The following is a 24108-nucleotide window of genomic DNA, read 5'->3' as shown; positions in this document are numbered from 1 at the left end:
GCCACACACCGGCTGGTGATGCTAATGCACGCTGACAAAAAGAGAGCGAGAGGCGGAAGGAGGCAGGGGGAGGGAGAGGAACAGACAAAGGCGGTCATACTTGTTCCAAAGCGACATTGACTTTGCATGGGCGAATATTGCTCGCTGGTCAGAGTTAAACATCCTCTCCGCTCAAATGAGAGTGGGGGGGGTTTAGTCGTGGCTCATGGGAGCGGCTGCTGTCACGTCCGCGCACTCATCCATACCACTCTCCCATCCCACACGTGTCAGCCTCCATGCCAAGTTATTATGTCCTTCCCGCACTGCATTGCCAGGAGTCTTTCCTCGCAGTTAGCACCACGTGTCCCGCCACGATGTGCACTCGCATGTGACGATGTTTTTCACGCCCCGGGTTTGCGGCTCGCGTCTGTGATCATTTCATATTTAACTGGGTGCCACATACTCAGCCTCAGAATGGACGATGCATTGTTCTCCCCCTCCCCTCCCCTCCCCGACACACACACACACACACAATTTGGAAAATGTGTGTGTGACAGTGTCCAATCAGCTGGAAACAAAAAGCACAGTCGCACTTCATGATTGTGGTTTATTAAATTGATAAAACTGTAAAGAAAATCTCACTGTGGCGGCTTTTCTGTGGAATCAGATGTTAGTCTTATCTGGGCCCAACATTTGGTTTTGTAAATTTAGGAAAATTTCCATTCCTGTATTAAGATAAATAGCCCTGTCCATCATGTTAAGCTGTGTCTGGCAAACAGATTCCCCAGGCATCAAACTAGATGAACACAAATGAGCTCCCGGAGGAGACGTTTCAGGGAGAAGAGCGTCCCTGTGACACTTATCGTGAAGGACATCTTAACAGGTAACTGGAGGGTTTGTTGGAGGAGCCAGAAGGTAAGCACGGCTACATCATGCATCATTCATGGGCTCACCCACTGACGTGCCTAAATCATATTTGCTTTTATGCTGAACTGTCAACACCATGGCGATGATGTTAATCTCCACTTAATGCAGTGGCGCACCCCCCCTCCCCCCGAAAGAACAGCAGGCGATCTGTCAAACCCCTCCTGCATGACGGTGTCAATAACTCTCAACTGTCTTGCAATGTATCTCAAGGCACCGCAGGCCGTGGCGCCCTCGGGGTTGTTTCAACCTGGCGAGGCACGCCCTCGCGACCGACCCCAATGGCCCGCCGCATCGGCTCGGCAGCCAGGTCCGCGTGCATGTCGTATTTGCGCATGGCATCGGCTCCGCTCTGGGCTCAGGTGCTCGGTTGTTTGCCACATGGGGAACAACGTGGTCGCATCGTCAATGGGGCGGATGCACTGCGTTTAGTTGTGAGCGATGCGCTCGGGTCTCGTTCTTGTTGCATTTGTGCATCCTTCTATTGCCGAACTGTCCATGTTCACGCTGGGGCGTTGCGTCAATCACAAACTGCGAAGCTTCGAATCAAAGTTCAGCTGTCTGAACTGACCGCTTCCACTTGTGCCATCCTCTTGTGTCATCCCTTCATCTCCTGTTCTGTGGTCTTGGGTCTGGCCGTAGTGCACAGCTGTTTGCCCTCGCAAAGCAGTGAACTAAAATGATCCTTTCATGCAGCCGAACTATCATTTTGTCCTTGCAAACAGAGGACGCTCATCTCCACAGCGTCGAGCCGTTCGCACAAAATGTCACTTCTGCCTGAACAAATGGCTGCTGGAGGATGAAGTACAGCGTTTATAGCAGACCACGGATACGGCTGTTAGAGCCTTTCATGGTTGGTGTTGCTTCCACATTACTTTCTAGGGCGTCATGCGGCTCGTTCTGCGGATGCATAAGTCCGTGCCACATATGAGTGGTCGGGCCTACAGGGGCCGTACCACATGGTTTCAGACACAGCTGCCTTTCTATCCTCCGCAATTAATCGATCACATGAAACCAGTGAATCTTGACTGGGAATCGCTCGGGAAGAAAGTGATATAGATTTACTGTGTGTAGCTGTGCGTGTGTGTGTGTGTTACCACCACTCTAGACTCTATTATTCTATAATTGTTCTACTATCACATGGCTGAGCCTTATAAGACAGTCGGTAGCATCCCCTCTCTCACACACACATGCACGCACTTGTGCCCTCTCCCTGCTGACATACATACTGTATCTCCCACTGTGGTTTGACAACGCGGGAATCTCGAGAGGCTGGCTAATTTGGCCCACTGGTGCCTTCTCCACATCTCCCTCGGTTCACTCCTTTTCAACCGGCTCGACGGGTCGCTCGTGATTCTTGAGCTCAAAGGATCTGTAGAAATGCACTCTCCCCTTAATGCATACTGTGAGTTTCATTAAATGCGTCCAGAATGATGGTGCTGATTCAGTTACCGACTCTGGCCCTCATTCCATGGCCAGAGACATCGGCTGGTTTTCGATTTTCCCTCCCGTCTGTTGTACATGTAGTTTATATTCGACTTTAAATGATGCTCATTGACCTTCAGAGTAGTTTCTGTTTTTCCCTCCTCAACCAGAACTCAAAAATTGCAGATTTAAACTCTAAATGGACTTTTGCCAGGGGGAAATTATTGTTCGGCGATGTGTTTTCTACTTTGAATTGTCATTTCTCAAAGAGTTTAATTGTCAATTTCTGATATATTTTTTTACAAGCAACAGGAAGGAAGTCAATGTTCCAATGCATCTGAGATAGGGCTGAAGTCAGCCAGCCTAAACTATCGGCACTGATCTGCAGAGAAAAACAGGAACGGATCCAAACGAAAAGGTGTGTATGTATGTGTGTGTGTGTCTGTGTGCCTGGCACATTTGCTGGAGTATAAAGGGGCTCAGTGCTCTCGGGAAGAGAAAGCCAGAGCTCATGTGCACAGAATACTAATCCTTTCGCCAGAGCCGACCTGAGCAGATAGTCCTTCACACGCGCATTTGATCTGATCCGTTTTATGTTAAAAAAAAAAAAAAAGGAAAAATCACAGAACCTCCAGCACAGTGTGCAATTAATTCTTGCGGTGTGTGTGTGCATTCTTCACAGTAGGAGTTGGTGGAACTGAGAGTTATTAAAACACCTGTACAGTATGTGCTCTAAGTCAGCGCAGTGTGAATATAAACACCTCCCTCACCTGTGCAGCCAGCATAACACACACAAGAAAACATTTCTCTCTGCTCTAATTACCAGCAAGTGGATAGTATTCCAGGAGGAAGGGATAAGCCATCTTCAGTGTGTGTGTGTTTTATAAGTAATGGACCACTGGCTCCTGCTCAATGCAAGGGCGATCAGGTCCCAAGAGGCCCTGCCAAATCCCAGTATTCCCGGCAGGTTTTGCTAAACCCATACACACTTGAGCGGTTTTAGACGGGGAATCGTTCTTAACCCTGCGTGTGCCTGCAGGTGTGTCACAGGAAGGTATGAGGCAGGTGTCCATCTATGGACAACAATGAAAGATGGGGGTCAAGCATGGATAAATGGAAACAACAGGTGGAAGTTAGTAGCATAGCAGGCTAATGCTCGAATCGAGGTCTCATACCTATGACACTGCAATAATGTTTAAATAAAGGACAAAAACTCATATTTTGCCACAGAAACTCGGCATTTTGTCTTTTATTTTGAAGGCTAAAAAGCATACTTTGGTGATAAGTCTCATATTTATTTCAGTCTGGTTTCCCAGTCCAAGTGATGCAAAAAAAAAGAAAAAGAAACACTCTTTAGGCTGCAGCTAACATTAACGCTAAAGCCTGGTGCCCAGCGCTAATGGAGTGCTCAGATTCAGCAGAACAACACATAAAGTGACATTAACTGATTGGAAACAACACTCAGGGTTCACGTTGCTATCACCACAACACGCAATCAGTCTAATTTCAGAATTTGTCAACATTACTATGCTGCAGCTGAGTTGACCTTTTGGATACAAAACCATAATTTCATTATTTTGCCCATTTTAACATCTGAACAAATTTGTGGTTATAATTAACATCAAACAGGACACTGCCACGGTGATGAATGCTTCAGGCACACTTGACAGATTAAACTTATATTATTAATATTTATCTGTATTTTCCAACAAAACTCAATCCAGAAAACACAAAACACTGCAAGAATGAACTAGCTGTAACAGAATATTTGAATCATGCCATGCAGGCAATAAAGGACATTTGAAATAGTGCCTGGAACCGCCATTGACTGGCCTTTTTTTTTTTGCCATGTTTGAGTTTAGAGCCCCGGGGTTTCTCATCATGGACTCGTCTGTGTTGTTTTAATTGGTCAAATGATACCCCCATGATTTTACAAATGATTTATTTTCTCCACAGAAGACAAGCAAATTAAATTTACGAAGGGGACAAGTTCAAGATTAAAGAATTATTACACCTACAATTGCATTCAATCAACGAGCAAAACCCATCAGTCCTCCAAACGCCAGCACAACGTGATGAGTGCAAAGCAACTAATTCAATTAATGCGTGGAAACGGCGCCTACATCCGCATGATGGATGAACTGCCAAACCGAGGAGGGTGTCATTTTTCCATCAATGATTAAAAACGCGGCGTTCACTTTTAATTCTGACAATATACTTGGTGCAAACGAGGCGGCTCGTCTTTGTCATGTCCAGCAGCTGGAGACATTTAGAAGATCTGAGCTGAGTGCAATAACGCCATAGGGAGCACCGTACTGTGAACTGAACACAAAACACCCCCCACCCCATCTGTAGTGCAGCCCATCATTGTACCAGGCAGGCTACGCCTGATGTTTGATGGCAACGCAGGCAAACGTCTGAAAGAACTGTTACGGAACGCATCTGCACCTGGAATAATGTTACAAGTGGGCATTGAAATATGGAGAAAACCAATGCGGATTTTCCAGGTGCGACCCTGTAGACGCTGTGAAAGGCTTTCCACAATCCAGGCTGTCAGAAGCTAATATCTGCATGCCTGTCTGCTAGCCAAAACACTAACCCCTAAAATGGCTGCAGCTAAATGTGCTGTAGGGGAGGGGAAGGCGGGAGTGGTGTCCTCCGATGCTCTGGCGACCTTCCCGGGGCTCCGTTGACTAAAAAGCGAGTTGAAAAATACAATAAACTAGATAGATGCTACTACTATACGAGGATTTAAAGCAAAAACGCAATCGCCCGTCCATGTCACTGTGAGAGTAAACCTGAAAACCTGCTGTTACCTGGATGACTTGGCAACAGAGGTTTCTTAAATCTCCTTACATTGCAGCTCACAGCTCTGATTGAGGCATCTGTATTTATGCCTTCTGTTTACCAATTGCCAAAATCTGATCAATTTCTCATCTGCCTGAAAACCCAAATGCACTGCCAGACTAAAGAGTCGTGTTAGCTTCTCTTGGGGCTGCGGTGATTCAGAGAAGTTTGAATTTTCTGGCACATGCGCCGCCAGGCTGAGCTGTTTGGCGGCAAATCAGCTGCCAGGAAAAAAAAAAAAAAGTGTGTCTGTCACGCCTAATCACAGCATTGGCCAAATGGAAATCATAAAAAAAAACATTGTTTCTGGAACAATTTCAGCCAATGTGGTGCACAGCACGAACCGGTAGCTTCAACCTAGGACAAGCACAAGCTATTCGGTGTAGTTAGAGACACAATAACTTTGTGGCCATTCTAGTGAAAAGACCCCGTCTTTGTTTTCACCGGGTCACCTGTTGCTGCACAGTTGGAACTACAGGTTGAAATATAACAGCCTCAACAGCCCCGATTTGTAAATCCAGGAACAGAGCTAGCTTCAGTGATGGTTGGCTGATGAAAAAAATCTATTTTCTTCAGTCTATTTTCACCACCTTTACGACTGAGGGGGAAGCAAAGTGAATGTGGGGCACTGAAATGTCAGTGATGGGTCCTGAGAAAGTATCAAGGTGATCGACAGCCTCCATCCCGAAGCTATTTATTCCCATTCTCAGAGAAATATCACACATTCTTACATCAGTTCAGCAATTAGCGCCCACGTATCACATCGGCCAACAGTTTTGTTTCTTTTCTCCCCCAGCGTATTAACATGCCTGAATCTCTGTATGTTTATCGTATTTCCGAGTGATTTTAAGTGCACAAGAACAAATGTCAAAATCATTAGCCTCAAGCAGATCAGTCTAAGAGGTGAAACCTGCAAATCGATGCGAGCCTCTCCAAACACCACCCTGGAGAACTAAATTACATAAAGGGCATGTATACAGATGAAGTAATACATGTATGTAAAGTAAAAAAAATCTATATATTTATACACTGGGAATTTATTCAGCCAAAATATTGGCTTTCAAGGGGTAATTTCTGAAAATAATCTCATATGCTTTGGTTATTGAGATGTGTGCCAGCCGCGTGCGTGTTAAGGAAGGATCGGGGTCACGTCCGTGTCGTCGCTGAAGAAATTAAAATTCCGAAATGACCATTACCCAGTTATTTCAGCCTCCGTGGGAAATGGAACTCCTCGGGTTGCGCACTGCGCCCACTGACTCCGGAGGGTAAATTTAAGTATGTGTTTTTTCTGGAATAGGGAAACTAATCATCCGAGGAAACTGCTGAGTCAGCACCTGGACGCCGCAAAGGTATGGAGCAAGTCACTGATCTTTAAACTTGTTATCTACTAGCAGCCGCTACCTGGGAAACACACAAACTGGACCAAGACCCCCTACTTTTGAAAACCTAATGTCTTTTACTATTTCAGTGCTATTGAGGCTTTTTTTCTTCTCTGTAAACACATTTTTGGAAAAACCGCTAATAGGACCTGGAAATGAGGATGAACTTTGTGCACATGATGTGTTTTCCTGTGCTTCGGTCTTGGCGACATGATGTCAGAGATGTGAGAGACAAATTTTCACAGACGAAAACACACACACTCGATAGTAAGTGCATAATGAGCCGTAAAGCTGAGGCGGCACACCTCTCAGCGTGCCGCATGGGGAGTCTCTAAAATATAGATCAGAAGACTGAATTTCATTTGTAAATCTTTTGAAGGAAGGTATAAAGAGCCCCTTTTGAACCGCCTCATTTTTTTAAATTAGCGACCAACAAACAAAATTCAGATAATAAATTCTCTGTCAAGCAGAGGCATTTTCTTCCCTTAGGGTTTATAGAAAGTTTGGATAATGAGGTAAAATGTTCTTGTGGCAGGTTTGAGTATGACTGTAAAGCCAGGGTCTCCAGATTTAGCCCTTGAGGGCCACCATCCAGCCTGGTTTGCTGTCCTAGCATGAGGAAAATGCTTTTCACCAAGGAACGTGGAATCCCAGGTCTACCAGGTAGGACAGAAATCCCAGCTGCATTGTGGCCCTGGATAAGTTGACCTTTAGACCCCTACTGTAATGCTAGCTCCATTTATATTTGTACAACCTCAAACAAGGTAAGGTTGTTGTGTGTGGCATATTCCTACCTTGTCGGACGTCTCTGGGTGCGATGGCGATGGCTTCATTGGAATGCAGCCCAGTGACGCAGCAGTCATCAGGAAGCAGTGACCCGTTGCCGGAGCTGTGCGGCGTTGCGGGGAGGAGGGGAATAGGTGGCGCCATGATGTTGTGATTTGGACAGATACATCCTGTCTGGGTCATCCCGCATCCGTCCCTGTCGGACTCCCCCTGATCTCCATGGTGACCCGTGCGTAAACACTCCTCAAACCACCTGCAGAGCACGCCGCAGGTGAACTGGCTGGAGTTCTCGTTGTTGATGAGTAACACCTCGACCAGCCGCAGTTCCAGCAGTTCCTTTGTTACCTGAGGCTCATTTGGAGCTGGGTGTCTGGTCAAACACAACTGGACAAAGTTCTTATCAAACTGGAGGAAGGAATAAGGTGCCTCTGAACTGGGCTGGTCACTGCAAAGACTAATAATGTCCTGGTCCCTCGCAGTGGCTGACTGCATGTTAAGGGGACAGCTTTGATTAGCAAGGTGGTGGTCGAGGGAGAGAAGCATGGGGACGTGTGTCTGGCAGATGATGGGGTTGCGGGTAAAGCGGAGGTAGAGGGAGTACTTTGTAGGATCGGGGTTCTCCAGGGACCAGGAGCAGCCTGGCGACCTGGAAGGAAAGAGCTCCCTTAGGGAGAAAGAGCCGTAGAGCACCCCAGCCACCAGGCTGGAGCATGACGAGAAGGCAGGCGCGTGGACCTCTTCTGCCCTGGCGCCGGGGACGCCGTCGGGGGCTCCATACGCAACCTCAGCCAGGGCAGAGAGAGGAGCTAAGGCGAGGGCGGACGCTGCGGCCAGGGCTCCGGCCACGGCCAGGAGAGAGGACAGCACATACAGACACACCCCACCAGCAGTGTTCATCCTATGACATTCGTCCTGTACTGGAAGACAAAGGGAGGATGGGAGAGAAACAGAGGGGGGGGGTTAGCAAACATCACATGGAACAAAAGAAAAAAACAACTTTTACTGTTCACATTCAAAGATTCTCATTTTTTTGGAACTATCTTTGAGCCTCATCTCAAGTTAATGACAGCCGTTCTCCAAAAACTTCTTCAAGCATCTAAACACTCAAACACATCCCCGCCGCGTCGGATTAAAAGGTTTGATGACTCGGCTGTTGAGAGGCGCTCGGTGGGACCTGCTCCATGCTCCTCCTGCTGTGTGCACACGTACACACACGCACGGCTACACGCTGAGCGGCACCCCCCCGAGGCTCTGGCTAACTATTACCATCACCGACACAGTGAGGGTCTGCCAACAGCTTGATTTTGACACACACCATACACACAGTACAGACAAAAGCCCTATATATAGCAGACGGCGTTTCAGCGCGCTCTGCTTGAGACTACTTCAACATCCAGTCTGCTTTGTTTTGTCTGACTGTGCCACCACTTTCGGCTGCTTCTTAAGGAGGTGGATGTGTACCAACAGCGCCGGGGGTCGGATATTTAGCCTTGCTAATATTATTTGTCTGATTTGAACATGGAACAACACGACAACTCAACAGCCGTTGCTGTAGATGCTCATATGCGACGGGCACATCGGTTTACAGGTTGAGTTTTAAAATGTGGGGCGTGGAACATTAATCGCCAGGCATTTAAAAATCATCAGGATTCCAGATTTGTAATGTTGGAAAATCAGGCTGGACAGGTACTGGTGGCATCTGTGACAGGCCTGAATGTTTAATGATCGGGGACCAACAGACACAACAAATCCCAGAATGCATTTCTCCTAACTCTGGAGCTCAAATGTCTTGTTTGCTGCACATCATCTAAGCTTGAAACAGGTGTCATTTATTGTATCAAAAATGTATCATTTCTTTTTTTTTGTGACATACTTTAAAAAAAAAAAACTTTATAGTTTTTATTCCTGCATGGTTAAAGTTAAAGTTAACCAGAACCATCCATCTGGTGTCCATGGTTCCAACCAAAAATCATTATATGCACAGACCTTTATTTTTTTTTAAAGTCTCTGTATAAAGCACACTTGTGAAGTGCTCCACATCCCTAAGGCCCGGGTTAATGAAACGCAGCGGTATCCAACACTTCACACGGTTCATGTTAAAGAAGTGCAGCGGCGGCTCTGGAGTCCACAGGCTGCAAACTTCAATGTCAAGAGGTGACCCCCACCCCCAAAGTATTTGGGGGAAAAGTAAATAAGTTTCTGAGAAAAACTTTCTTGTCAGCTCTTTCTGAAGAATATAAGATTCCCTTGTAAGCATGAGCTGAGTAACACATTTTAAAGATATGTGTTGATAAATGGCCATAATGGTCCAAAACCTACATATTACTAAGGTGACGCCTGTGCACATCAGCTTACAGCAGCAGACAGCACGTAATGCCATCTTGCTTTCATTTCAACATCAGGCACTATACACTTTAAGCCTGGTAGTGTGGAGAAAAGTAACCATGGCAACGTCTTATGTCGTGACCTGGAAATGTGGGGGGTTTTTTGCTAAATGGATTCTGATATTTTCCTTTGGCTCTTTCTCCTGTTTGCACAGAAGATCTGACATGGAGCGTTTTGAACAACTCAGAGTTGACTTGTCACAAACATGCAGCGCTCAGAGGGGCTAAAGGGGGCTCAAGTAGCACGCTGGGAAACAAGAGTGCCGATATCCATCTGCCAGCTATGTGAGGGCCCATCCCAAGAACATATACTTAAACCTTAACAGCATGCTTTGACACCGTTGATGCTGTAAAACCCTAAGACTGACGTAAAACTGATGATCTTTGATGCTTTATAAACCTTGATCTGAGTCGTCAAATTTGGGAAAAGGTCACTAAAAGCACATTTCACAGACGAGGGGACGTCACCTCGGCGAGGCAAATAGTTTTTACAACAATGAACACTGAATATTCATGGGGGTGCTGTCTGTGCAAAAGCAGACCCTGAAGTTCTGTCTTCACGGGGGCCGCTCTGGCCCACTTCACTCAAGACAGCGTATTACTGTGGGCACCCATAAATATTCATCTGCTTTGATATGTTCTGTTCCTCCCCCCACCTTGACATGACTGTTATCATCAAAGTTGACAAAATACCAAATTCCCCTTCCGTCTCTCTCTGTTTCTGCTCTACACCTCAGTCAGGTGACAAGGGCTCATTTCTGATTCTTCTCTCTTAAACTCTTAACACCAGAACTCGTCCCATTTTCCATCACTGTGCTGCGGGACATTTTCTATTGTCCTGTAAACAGCGTGGCAGCGCCCCCTTGCTAAAACAGGAAGATGACAGGAAGTGAATAATTTTTATTGCGGTAACTACAATCAAACGTGGGATTGTCACTCCACTGTTACCAACAATAAAACAGCATGTAAAATAAAGTTTACATCTCTTAGGTTTGTCCCTCATGAGACCTTTCCCACTGAATCCATAAGTCTTTAATTTATAGGCTGGAACCAATTTCTTGCCCCCAAATGTGAACGAATAAATGTGTTCTGATGTTTCACAGATTCAATTATAGGTGAAAATGAAACCATACTTCCAAGTTTAAGCACTTTAAATAAAAACCCAACTGTTTCCCACTGAGACAATGACACTTGAATCATATTTGCGGCTTCTTATGCACAAAAGTCAGTGGCTGACGTCAAGCTCACGTTAACAGTTTAAAGTTGTCATTAATCCCAACAGGGAGTGTCTGGACCTTAGCTGGAACTACCTAATTATTGTAGCAGCAGTCGCGAACACTTAGTTTGATGGATAACTTGAATAGGTTCTTGTTTGAATTTCATCTGGTGTCACCCTGAAGAGTCGTGGGTGCTCACAAGCGCTGGCAGCAGTGGAAACACTGACTAGACTTTTATCAACATGAACGTTCTCTATATGGACGAGAGGAGCGGAAGCATTTTGTCTCACAACAGGAGAGGGCAACCCAGTCCTGAAGAATTTTCTGTCCTACCAGGAAGCCAACTGGTTTTATGAAGGGAACTGGGGTCCAGTTAAAATCAGAGAGAAAAATGTCAGCATGATACATAAATATTACTGTTAAAGACGCCTTTCTGTCAGCTCCTCAGTTATCATGTGTGGTTTACATGAATAACACTGCGGGCGACTTTGAGTGATGCTATTTGTGCGCTGAGGGCGTGCTAGCAGTTTTTTTTTTTACATTAACGCACCACAGTGTCTCCTGAATCACACCTACATTCACTGTGAAACATAATCATCAGTATATTTGCATGACCTTCGCACTTCTCTGTCCCTGAAGCTGTGGTTGTTTACCTGTCACTTCTGCTCTCTATTTTTTGACTCGCTCCGTCCGCCATCGACTACAACGGCGCTAAGTGTTGCTGACGCAAATGACGCAGGGAGCGGGTTGTTATTGATCTGCCTTCAGACGCTCGCCGTTAGCAGTAGCTCCACTCGAAATTTGACTCTGATGTTGTTTCGGATGGTTTAATGACTCATTTGCCCGCGAGGAGCTGGTGTGAGCCGCAATCCTTGTAGTCAATTAAGAAAGGGAAAGGAAAAGCAAGCAGGGAGCCGTTCCCTCCCTTACTGCCCAGCCCCCTTTGAGAATCACCCATGGTCGGAAAGCCAGAAACTTTTCTTCTGCGTTTCAAAGGCGTTGTTGAAAGATTTATGGCGGTCACTCCTACACAGCGCTGTCTTTGCTGGTGAAAGCAAAAAGGAACATGACCAATTACTGCGTCTGGTTCTCTGCTATAGACAGTAGCATTGTTCTAACACCAACGGGGCTTTAGGCCTCACTAGGAAGCGCAGCTCAAAGCAGGATTCATTTACACCGGGGATTAATTTAGTCCATGTTCCCTCTCACAACTCATCAGATAATGAAGTGTTGGCCAATATTCCACATACAGGCTGCTGAATAAACTCTACACGTGTAGGCTAACTTATATAACCTAAAGGAAATTCTATCATTAGCAAAACTGCATTATGGCGCTAGTTATAATTGTAAAATAGTTGGTCCTGCATATGTATTGCTGCAAATTACTGTGAAATTCACAAAATACTCAACAAATGTGAGTGTCATTGATGTGAAAGGTATGATTTTGACAGCTAAACATTGAAAAACCATTAAAATAAGTAGAAGGTTGATGGAAAAGCAGGAATGGCAGGAAATAAAAAAAACAAAAAAACACAAGTGTCCACTTGAGTGCCCACGACTATCCCTCCTGGATGATTCTTGCTTGGGGGCAAACCAAGAAAATAAAAATTTGTTTGGGTTGACATTTAAAATCGTTATGGTGACACACCGCCCACATGCTGAGGGCGGGGAAAATAAGTGTACGGAGGTGGCAAGGAAGCAAAATGACGTAAAAGATGACACTAGACAAGAAATAACACATTGGCTTTGTAAATCTCCAACCTTGGGAGCATCACAAACTAAGTCTATAAAGCCCGATGCCAAGCTCGTTCTGCTGTTGTTGGAGTGAAAACACTGGCTTTGTGTTTGTTAGCCTATAAATTGTGGTGTTTACAACAGTGTGTAAAAGTGATTTGCGACAAGCCATGCAGAGTATAGCTTTAGAGTTGTAAGATCGCGTCATTAGACCAATAATCACAGACATAATAATAATAATGAAAAAAGTTTAAAGTAATAATGGGCAACAATTAAAGCTCAGGGAAGTGAAAATGAATCATTAAAGAAATACTGAATCAGAGTATGTTGACACATTTTCACCTTAATTTATAAGTCATGATGTTGATCATATATTTTACTGTTAACAAAACATCCCCCTCTAATCGGGCACTTTTGCTACAGTCGTGGCTTATGTATTAAGAAGCTAAACCCCACCTCTCCACAGTTCACAACTCTGTCCTCACTTGTCTTCAGACAACCCCCAAGCTACGACCATTAGTCCTCAAGGACGTAAATTGTAAAGCAATTTGGATAATTCACCACAAAAAAAAAGAAAAAAGAAATACATTTATCTTGGAAAAAGATTCATTCTTTTAAAAGCAACTGGTTCATAATGTTTTCAATAAAATCCAGATTAGGATCCCAGACTGAGCAGGGAGGACATTGTCTTGGAATACTTAGATAGTCATCCAAAAATTAGTGTCGGGCGAATCCTTTTAAATCCCAAAATCATAACATTGCTGTTGTAAATTAATGGAAGAGCGCCTGGCACCCTCCAAAAGCCCTTCTCCTTACTCGCGGCTGAATTTACGAGAGCTAGCAAGGCAAGCGCGGCTTCTGGCAACCTTTGAGTGGAGGTTTAGCAAAAGCAACAGTCCTGCAGCGAAGTATTCTACATATCAGGTAAACTTTAATGAACAATGTCAAGAAGAACTGTCAGTGAAAAAACCTTCACTGTTAGCAACTCTCGCAACACATAGCAACTGGTTGCTATGGTGTAAACCTTTCTGGTTTTTTTTAATCTATTTATTCTCTCCTGGAACAAAATCACCCAGTGTTTGTCTGTCTTTGACATCCTTCCCTTTAAACACCACCCCCCCTTAAGTGTAACACTTCACCAATGTCTCCACGACATAAAAGCCCTGAAGGATTGATTTTGAGACACTGATAAGCCCTTTTGGTGTTTAATTTTTTTGTTGCTTTTTTTTAACTTCAACTGACATCTTAGAAGCGCTCTGTTTGTCCTTTGAAGTAGCCCACTCTACCACCAGAAGTCTTTTCATTTCACCTTATCTGTGAATAAAATATGGCAGGCAGAAATTCATGCTGCAGATGGAGACGGCCGTATCGCAGCCTTGGATCAGGGGAAAGGGCGTTTTCTTTTTAGAGACATGATGCTAAATTTATATTTTTACAGAGTGATGGGTATGTGTTGTATATTCAGGTCACCGTGGGACATTGATGCTAATGAAAAAGAAGCCACGAGTCGACAGGAAAGCTAATAATTAAAGAATCACGCAAGGCTAACTTCTTTACATGTTATATAGAACTCACAGAAAGGTTATTTTATTTCCTCTAATTTGAACTGGCATGTCAAATACAGATGCCCTTTTGAAAAATGTTATTAGAATTTTGCAGGAAATGTTATGGACTAACAGAAACCATGAAGAAAGGAAGATTATGTTTATTCATAAAATTCTCAGCTGGTGAACTACTTAAAATGGTGCTGGGGGAGAAAATCTGGCGTCTTTTGTGGCAAAAGTTTTTCAGGCAAAAACAGGAACAAATCAACAAATACAACAGAAAGGAAAGTCGAAGAGAAGCTAAAGAAGAAAGAAAACTACAAAGAAAACCGACCTGCAAAAAAAGAGATACATGCGCATAATGCTCGACTCCTGAGAGTTTCTAGAAATACAAGGTGAGTAATGTCCATTCAGAGCACTTAAATATGACCCTGCGGCCCATCCGCCATGATCTAAAGTAGCCACTTTAACGTTTCGGCGGGACGTGATAGTTGCAGCGCAGTTGAACCATTTGTCTTCACTGTTTGATTCAACACTGGCACAAAAGACCACCGTTATCCATCAGTACCCTCATTCAACAACCCGGCAAATGAACGGATCACTGCGGGAATCTGAAACGACCACAACACCGGGGAACAGCGAAAGTCCTCCAGAGGTTAGCGACAAAAGCAATTGTTGACGTACGCACTGTATGATTTATATAGAATGCTTTAACAAAGAATTTCAGCTATAATCAGAGCTGTATGGAGATAACGACGGCCATTCATTTAACATGCTTAAATGGAAGTTTGGTAAGGTCGAGGAATTGAGGTGTCACGGGGAAACTGCAAGGATGATCGGCTTTACTCCGCAGCGCTTCCCTGCCAACATATCAGCTTACATCAGCACCCCCCCCACCTCGGAACGACACAGGCTTATTGCATCGTAGAGAGAGAAAAAAAGGAAGAGTTGCAGAGAGAGAGGGAAAGAGCAGGACTCATCAACTTGTCACTCCACCAAAATCCTGCCTCTAATAACGCGACAACGGTGCATCGCTGTTGCGTGAAACTGGCATAATTCATTCATAGTTGTGGCCTAAGTACCTGCCCATCTCATGAATAGGCAGGATCAGATTTAGCTCTGTCATGCTAACATATAGTATAGATGATAAAAATGAATAAGTTACAGTATGGCGAAATATGAGCATTTTTGCCTCTTCAATTACCACGACTGGACAAACCGGGGTCATGGTTGGATTTAAAAAAACAAAACAAAAAAACAGCTGATGAGAAACACCTTTGAAAGTGAACGTGAATCCCCCAAGCTGTTGCTCCCGCATGCAGCAGGTGATTGACTGAAGGTATCATTCCTCAACATCCATGAAATGGTAGCCACTGGAATAACTGACAGTTCCAGGTATTTGTCTGACAGAATCAAGGGATAAAATACCTTTAACTGCTCTGTTAATTCACCACATATCTCCAGTCTGACCAGCTGTTGTAACGCAGCGTGCACACATAAAAACAATGTGGCTGTTTTTGCGCCAAGTTTCCCCCTTCCCGACCAAGGACGACAATCCTCCCCCACAGTTAATTTATGTCTTAAAAGGTTATTGTATGAGATTATCCGTTGGTCTGAGGTGTGTAAAGAGTAAATTTGTCCCAATAAGTAGCTCCAAAAAATAGTCAGGGCTGACAATCATAAAAATTTTACCTCAATTTTTACATTGACGACAAATATCTTTATGTGTGGGGAATGCCGACAACTCCCAAGTCAATTCCCCTCGATCCCAAACTTTCCAGGAACAGAGTAGCTTGTGGAGGACTTTTCAGGTTCCTTGGAATTCTTGAGGGATTGGTGGACCGACTGGCAGAAGGCACTACGTTTAAGCCTGCGTGCGGCTGCAGACTTGCTTATTTAATTTCTACAAGCTTCACTTCAAATGGAGCAAAAGAGAAGCTAATGGGCTGATGACAAGTTTCAGGATATCTGCGGGGGGCTAATGACAATGCATGATGTCACAGGCGTGATCCTGATGAACTACTAGTGCCTTTTGACATACACGTACAAGGACACGTTAAAACACATCACATTGGCCTGGTTCAGTTGCTACTCTTGATGTTTACCAGATCAGTATAAGGAGGAACATAGAAAAGGGCGGTATGTATGAATCGAATATGTGTGAAGATAAAGTACATGTAGGAAAAACATTTTTGAAGTCCCTGACTGCCAGAACAAGAGTGCATCAACTTTCCTGCAGCAACCTTCATGCTGCATTTGATTAGAACTATTCAAACATCACTACAGCGTTTTTTCATAAAATCCTGAAACACCAAATTTGGACATGTATAGAGCTGATGATTTTGCCATGAAAACTTCAAAAGAGAAAATTGGAGAAAGTGTTCATTTAAAAAAGAACAGGAAATTGCTGTGGCCTCCAGATGATTAAAATCAAGCAAACAATACCACATCTGAGTCCAGAAAAGTGAGTACAAAAAAAAATACAAATTTAACAAATATACTTAAATTCATTTTTAGTAAGACAACAGACTTTCAGATCGCTTAGCATTGACACGCTAGTATTGATTGCTATATTTAAATGCATTTCTATGGTCAAGTATATGACCAAGATGGAGAGCATCAGTATCCCAGAGTCACTTATTTCCTTAAAGCAGCAGGTTTTCCGGAACCTCCTGTAAACATCTTGATCTTTTTGCTGTCTAAGTAACATCTCTCCCGCTGTAGCCGCAGAGCCCTCCAGGCTCCGCCTCTTCTCTTTGAAGCGTTGCCAGCCAGGGTATTTATTTCATTATCTCCTCTCCCTCTCTATTTCCCCTTCTTGTTTTTAGGGCTTGCTATCAAGGATAATGCAAGACCCGAGGCGCAGAGCGCTGACACTGCAGATAGTCGGCAGCTCGCGCCGGTGTTCGGCTAAACACTTCGCACAATTCTATGCGGCCTTTCTGTCCTTTAAGGAGATGAAAATGCTGGCAAAACATATTTACTGTTACTATTACAGGCATTGTTACATTGGCCATGTGACAGCTATATTTTACAACATTGATGACAGGCATGGAGAGAGGCCTTATGGGTAAGTCAAGATGATACGAGGCAGGGGTGATACATCTTGTCAAACGGAAATTCAAAGACCTTGACAGCACCATCAATTTAACCCAGCTCCTGCGCACGTGAGTCCTCTCAGCTCATGTCCCCCTGACTCATGTTGCACCTCACATTGAGGGTTAGGGGTTAAAGTGGACCTCATCCCCGCGTGGCACTGAACCGTGCATTGGGTCGCAGATTGCCAAATGACCTTTCACACACATCTGTCGACTGGGATAAAGATGTTTCGGAATTTAAATTTCACTGCGGTACCTCCAATCGTATCAGGGAGGGAAGATCGTGGGGAAACGCCATTGCCTTTTTGCGCGGACTGTCCAGGTCGCTCTGTCAGATGCGGTGTCATTCGTAAATTCATTTGGAGTCTTGTACCAGTGAGTGGCCACATTGAAAATATGACGCTGACCACAGCCCGCCTGATCATGGCGTGCTGTCACCAGGAATGAGGGCTCAGGGTGGCGAGGCAGGACAACAGGTGGTGTCTAGGAACATGTCGTAGCACATGCCGCACAAGGTGGGAAAACCAAAAATTTCGGACACGCCAGACGTTCAGGAAGCGTCCCAGACACCAGATCTCCAATCTTTGATGATGCACATGTTGCACTTCAAGCTAAATAGAGCTAAAATTATGTAGCCTGATCCTGGAATAACATAGCAGTAATCTTTGAAGTTGATATTTAAGATGATCTGTTGTATACCTTTAGGACATAATGTCAGTATGAAAGCTAAAATATAGGTTTTGCAATGCAGTGTGGAACATATACTGTAGATCTGAGGGTGAATTGAGACCCTCTTTTTCTCTGTCAAAACTAGGCAAGAAAGTGTCCACATCAGAAACAACAAGGCTTCTTCCTTAAAGAGCAGTCGCTTTGAAAAGTGTGTGGTTTTTAACGCAAAAGGAGGTTGCGGTTGGGTGCATAAAGGAGGGAGGGCGTCGTGCAGTTTCCCAGTGGGAAACATTGTGGAAGGGTATTGCTGCAGATGGAGTCAAAACACTTCACCATGCAGCAATTCTGGGATGAACGCTGGGGGCTCGGGTGAAAAGCCACATATTAATATTCTAAGTAACTGCAAGCAGACTTAATAATGTGCCAAAATATGCTTCAAAAAAGCATTTTAAATATGCTGGTCCTCAGTCGTTAGGCAGGCTCGAACGGCTTTTTAAGCTCCCGTTGGGTCCCAGCTATTTAACCTTTAGTACGGCTGCTACCTCGAAAGTGATCTTGAATGTCGCTGACCCAGATCTCCATCAGGTGCAAATGGGGCTCAGGCTGTCCATAAGACTCCATTACAGGTGTCTGATAGTTGGTGTCAGGAGCCACCGCCTCTACTAAGTGCTGATTGTTCCAGTTTGACATGAATGACCCCCTTCATTCGTTACACTCCCTCTCAATCTTCTCTTCAGGTGTAGGTGTTGTCCTGATGAGCATTCATCGTTTCGTCGATTATTCTCAAGAGAGTCTCTCCCCTCTGAATCCCTGAATTTTGTCTGTAGGTTTTTTCTGAATTTTGCAGAAAAAAGACAGATGTTGTAGAATCACCAGAACTCCAGGAGGCAGCTGGAACTGACGATGGAATGATCCAAACAGGAGCAGAGAAATACAACAAAACCAGACCTGCATGCGCATCCGACCTGATCGACTTTAATCACATTATCTGGGCGCGTAGCTTGACTTGCCAACCTCCTTTTCAGGCAAGCTAACATGTTTGCGTGCCCTTTGAGAGTCTAGTCTTAGTCGGACTAACACAAAAACTCAGTCATTTGATGTGTTGCGTACACTTACTGACGGGTGTGTTCAGCAGAAGTTGAGCGGGTCAAGATCACACTTTGCTGACGTTGGTACTTGACCTCCGTGTCACAAATCTGTATCATGTATCACTACCGTAGCGTGTATTGCATATATTTTTACGTTGTTTGTACCCCTTGGGAGGGAAAAAGGTGCTTCACTTTTCTGTTAAGAGCATTCTTTCTCCGCAAATGTGGTCATTTAATATTCAGTGTAATAAAAAATAACATCTGATGAAAAGTAGGAATTAAGCCGTTGAAAGGAGCTCAAAATGATATTCCCTTTTAAGACACAAAACTTGTAGCAAAGGAATTAAGATTGGAGTCAGAAAAAGGAAACATGCAGTTTTAATCATGTGATGCGGCGCTGAAAGCTACAAAGTTAAAAGTGTAAGGCTGGTGGTTGATCCAATATTGTTGCTGCAGGGAAAACATGAAAATGAACCTAGTGAGGAAGATTCATAAAATTTTATGATGATATTAAGTAGCTAGCATATGTCAGTGTGGACAGAGCAACACATGGCCATGCCGCCGGCCTTCCTATATGAGATTATGTGGTTAAAAGAACAACAAGAGGTTGAAAAGGATTTTAGAATCAAAGACAGAAAATGGAATTAAAGAACATACTGAAAAGAGGACGGAGAGACATAAAAATGGACTGATTCATGTAGCATTTTCCGGCAGGTGAATGAAAGCAGCGAGCAACGTCTGAGTCCTGTTTCTGATGAACACAAACATCAATATGTATGGCTGTTTGTTTTGAAACTGAAAGGAAATTGCTGTGCCAAACCACTTATCCTGCTGTTGCTGTTCAATCAGGCGAGGACAACTGAAATGCAAATGTTAATGATAGCGGCGAGAGACGATCTTTCTCAGACGTACACGTTGTCGCTCAATAATCTCTGCTCGCCAGATGAAACTGAACATTTCTGCCAGATCTGATCGGTTTCGCGTGGCCGAATTGTGGGGGGGGATTTGTTCTGACACGTCACAAACCGAAAGATTGTCATTAAGATTAAAATTTTCTGCATGCCCTGCCTGCTCAAGCTAATGAGACATCCTGGCAAACCTCCGATCACCCTGAACTTAAAGAGTGCCAAAAGCCAGAGAGCCGGGTTCACTGGGAGGTCAGACAGAACTGTCGATGTCAGTTAACTCATTAATACAAGTGTGCCTAAAGTAACCACGATTAAAGAACACTCTGCACCGCATGCTTTTCATCTCTTTAATGCAAAATACATCTTTTAGGGCTCCTGTGACCATAAGAAGGCATAAGCGCTCTCTAGCATGGCACTTCAGTAACTAAAAACCTTTGATGTCAATGGCAAGTAATGATTTCTATTTGCGTTATTTGTTGGGGGGGGAGGTTTAGCACCTGGTGGTGAATACCAAAAGGCGTACCGCATTACGAGCATAAGAATGGATAGGCTTGTTAGGTAAATAAAACTAGCCATTATTTTCATTGCTTGAATAAGTAAACTATTCTTTTTATCAGCTGCTAATTTGTGAGACAGATGAATAGAGGATAGAGACAGAACGACATCTGCAGATACTACTACTGATGATGACATGGCACCTATGGGGTCATTAGGACCCTTAGAAATCACTTCAGTAAGCTTCAGCAAAGTAATTACAAGAGAATTGTAAGCAAATCCATATGAGATCTTAAAGGTCTTTAAATGCCAAGGTCTTTGGGTCCTTTAGGTCTTTAAATGTCAAGATTATCTGACAAAAAACAAAAGCTCAAGGTTGTGGCTCAATACTTCTGTTCATTAGCTGCTGAGATGCATGCTAATATGATGCACAAGTGGTAAAAACAAAAAAGAAATGAAATCTGTAGATGTAGAAGAGGCAAAAGGAAATTATTGGAGGGCAAGGAGAATAGCGAGTGTATTGAAAGACAGGTCAGAGAGGTAGTTGGTGTGGGGTGGGCGGGTGGTGCGAGATATGCAGAGAGAAGGCTGATGTGGAACGGCCTCTCGCCTTTAGGCCAGAACTTTATCTGTAGCTGCAGACTGGCAGAATAGCGCCACAGAGGCCCGGCAACCGCGCAATTGAGGAGCTAAGCAGCGTACGAAAACACACATTGCCGATCGCGAGGATCCGATAGCACGAGCGCAAACCCTTGAGCGGAGGCGACTCTACAACCCGAATGAAACTGTTGACAATATATTGAAATTTTACGAAAAACAAATACAGCAGAGACGCAGAGCTAGACAGAGCTTCCAAAATATCAACATGTTTTCCTAAGCTAATTACCATTAAGCTAATTTCTGTGCAAACACCCCAGCTTACACAGCCAGAGTAACTGCATTTGTTTTGACAACGTACCGTTTGCTCATGAGTGGAACGCATAAATCGGATGCAACATAATCAGACATTAAAGCTGTTTGAAATCCCCGAGCGTTTGCGCAGACATGCACACACAGGAGGAAGAATTGAATTATGCTCAATTGTGAAGGTCACACAGGATGCGATTGCCAATTCAGAAGGAGTAACAGAGTGCTAATATGAAGAGAAGTGTTGAACGTGCTCCTCCCAGGAAGACGTAGCTTTTAAACCATGTTAAATTGAGTAATGGCAAACGAGTCGCAGTTCTAAAATCCTGAGCCCCCCCTTGCGGCCTGGTCATGGGCCTAAGACCCCAGAAGCTCCGTGGCATTGCTGAAAACCTTCATCTGGGGTTCAGAGGTTGCCGCGTCAGCAACTGACTGACAGGGGTCCTTATTCGGCTGAGGATTTATTCACTATCTTGAAGAGCTCTCCAGGCACTGACAGGCGGGCTGTCGATACCACATCCTGGCAGAATTGGAGGTGGGGGTGGAGGCTAATCCAGCAGCCAATCAATGATGAGATAAGGAGACATTAATGCGGTAGTGGGAGGGGGTCAGTTAGCTGAAGCTAATGCTTCCTTTTCTAGTTTGCGATGGTAACAGCAGGTGCGATAAAGCTGTGTGAGTGTCGCTGTGTAAGCTAAAGTGTGACTCCTTTGTCCTGTTGATGAATAAAGCAAAAAATAAAACATAAAAGGAAATGATGCGAACCTTTTACCGTTAGCCAAACGACCGACAACGTGTTGTCAGCTTTTTGTCTGATCTTTTTTTGCGATATATCCTGATGTAGCACATGAGCTAAAGTTTAGAGATCGCCAAAGGAAAAAAAAAAAGAAAGGAGCTTTTTAGGCAGCAATATTATCGCACGTTTGATCGTAATCAGCCCAAACTGCCGATCTCACAACTCCCGCAATTATGTCGGTCGGAATCACTGCAGAAACACACCCACCGCTCCCTTCAAATTGTCTTCACCCCGATAACCCGTAAACATACTGGGTTGTATTATTTTCACACTGTGCAATCATTTTATTTCTTTAACAGCTGCACAGTTGTGGCAGTTTAGTCCCCACGACTCGGAGGCAGGCACACACTTTTATTCGTTATTCAGTTCCTTTGGGACAACTTAATCTTCAGGAATTCAGCCCAAAATGGCCATTTACGACGATGCAACCTGGAGACAGACATCGATGGCAAATATGGTCAATTTTATACACTCCACATCCCACAGTCTGTTGCTAACTTCATGATAAATGCCATCACTGTCACATACATAACTGTGCTGGCGGAATTTCCGAGCGGCTGTTCTTGGGATATTTGAGGGTTTGGAAGAGCGACCGTGTCCATCGTCCACCGAGCGATTCTTCTCTGTCCAAAGCGTTTCCAATCATCAATCACCGAAGAGAATGCACATTTATTTAATCCCAAATTTGACTCGAGTGTAGCGCCACAGGCAAACATCTGCCACTCAAGCTGCACAACACAGCCAGAGCGGCGGGAAAATTGGAAGATTGGTTCAGCAGAGATATTTGTTTTTTAACCAGAATCCAATGACGTCGGCCTGAAGCCCTGGTGTGATTCTTGCTGTGACTATTCCTTTTTTTTGGTGAATGTTTTCAATGCTGCATTGAAGATGCACCCAACTTTATGTTGGACTCTAAGTAATTTTCAAAACGTATTTCCCATAGCTCCCATAACTGAGGATCAGAAAGAAACTTATAACCAGTAAATTTTCACCTCACGAGCTAATGAAAATACTATCGGCCCTTCTAATTGAACATTAAAACTAAATAAATGCGGATAGAAATTGTGACTAGTCATTGTTTGGGCAATTTTTCTCTCATCTCATTAAACCCACTCCCAATATTAGTGCGCTTTTCCTTCTCTTTTCTTACCTTGCAACCGGCAGCAGAAACAGCAGACTGGGGCAACTAAGAGGTGGGTCCCAGTGGGCTTGGCCCCTGCCACTGCCATTACCCGTCATCAGTCCATGAAAAGCACCATGCTAATAGACTGACCCCACTGTTTTCCTGTCAAACAAATAGCCCGATCATGGCTCCAGTGGGAGGAGGACCGTGTCATAATCGATGCAGCGTTGCACATATGGTATATCACCCCCTCCCTGTCCCGTTTTGAACATGGAGTTGCTTGCGGGAGAATAGCGCACGCAGTGAAAACAATAAGTTAAAGCCTGTATACAACTGCTTCCAATCCCTAGAGTAGGCCTCACACTAATTGTAAAATGACAAATACCTACACTAATTAACTTTGCCCACTTTCCTCAAACCACTAATCACCACAGAACCTCACTTTGGGCTCCATGTCAGTCTTTCAGCCAGGAATGGTTTTGCGCTCAGTGGCAGAGACCCTTAATTAAACACAGGCAAAAAGTGCAGAACACAAAATCAAATCCAATTACAGGCATGGCGAACCACATGCGTCCCCTGGTTAGAAGTCTTTGCCAGGTCCCCCAAAAGACAACAACAGCTGAACAACAACCCTGATTGAAATGGCAGGGCTTCAAACAACACCAGCTCCCACTGGAACGGAGCTAAACAAACTCAGCTTCCACTGGGCTGGCCTGTGACGACCGGAGCCGAGTGTCGTTTACAAAGTCAAGGAGGTGGCTGACGCACATACCAATGCTTTATTCATCCCTGTTGAGCGTACACGA

At 44.4% G+C, this 24108-nt stretch overlaps 1 protein-coding gene across 16 annotated transcripts in view; it reads right to left on the bottom strand.

Moving 5' to 3' along the window:
- Positions 1-24108, bottom strand: part of adgrb2 (adhesion G protein-coupled receptor B2) — a 138497-nt gene that overhangs the window by 87577 nt on the left and 26812 nt on the right. For all 16 annotated transcript variants that reach the window (XM_057020418.1, XM_057020423.1, XM_057020424.1 and 13 more), the window contains exon 2: positions 7349-8257. In XM_057020418.1, the coding sequence (XP_056876398.1) occupies positions 7349-8237 (889 nt within the window). In that variant the 5' untranslated portion in view covers positions 8238-8257. The remainder of the gene's footprint in view (positions 1-7348; positions 8258-24108) is intronic.

This window comes from Takifugu flavidus, chromosome 21 (genome assembly GCF_003711565.1).
Source record: "Takifugu flavidus isolate HTHZ2018 chromosome 21, ASM371156v2, whole genome shotgun sequence".
In the NCBI taxonomy this organism is placed as follows: Eukaryota; Metazoa; Chordata; class Actinopteri; order Tetraodontiformes; family Tetraodontidae; genus Takifugu; species Takifugu flavidus.
The sequence above is the reverse complement of the archived record's forward strand: the minus strand, read 5'-3'. Positions and strand labels throughout refer to the sequence as shown.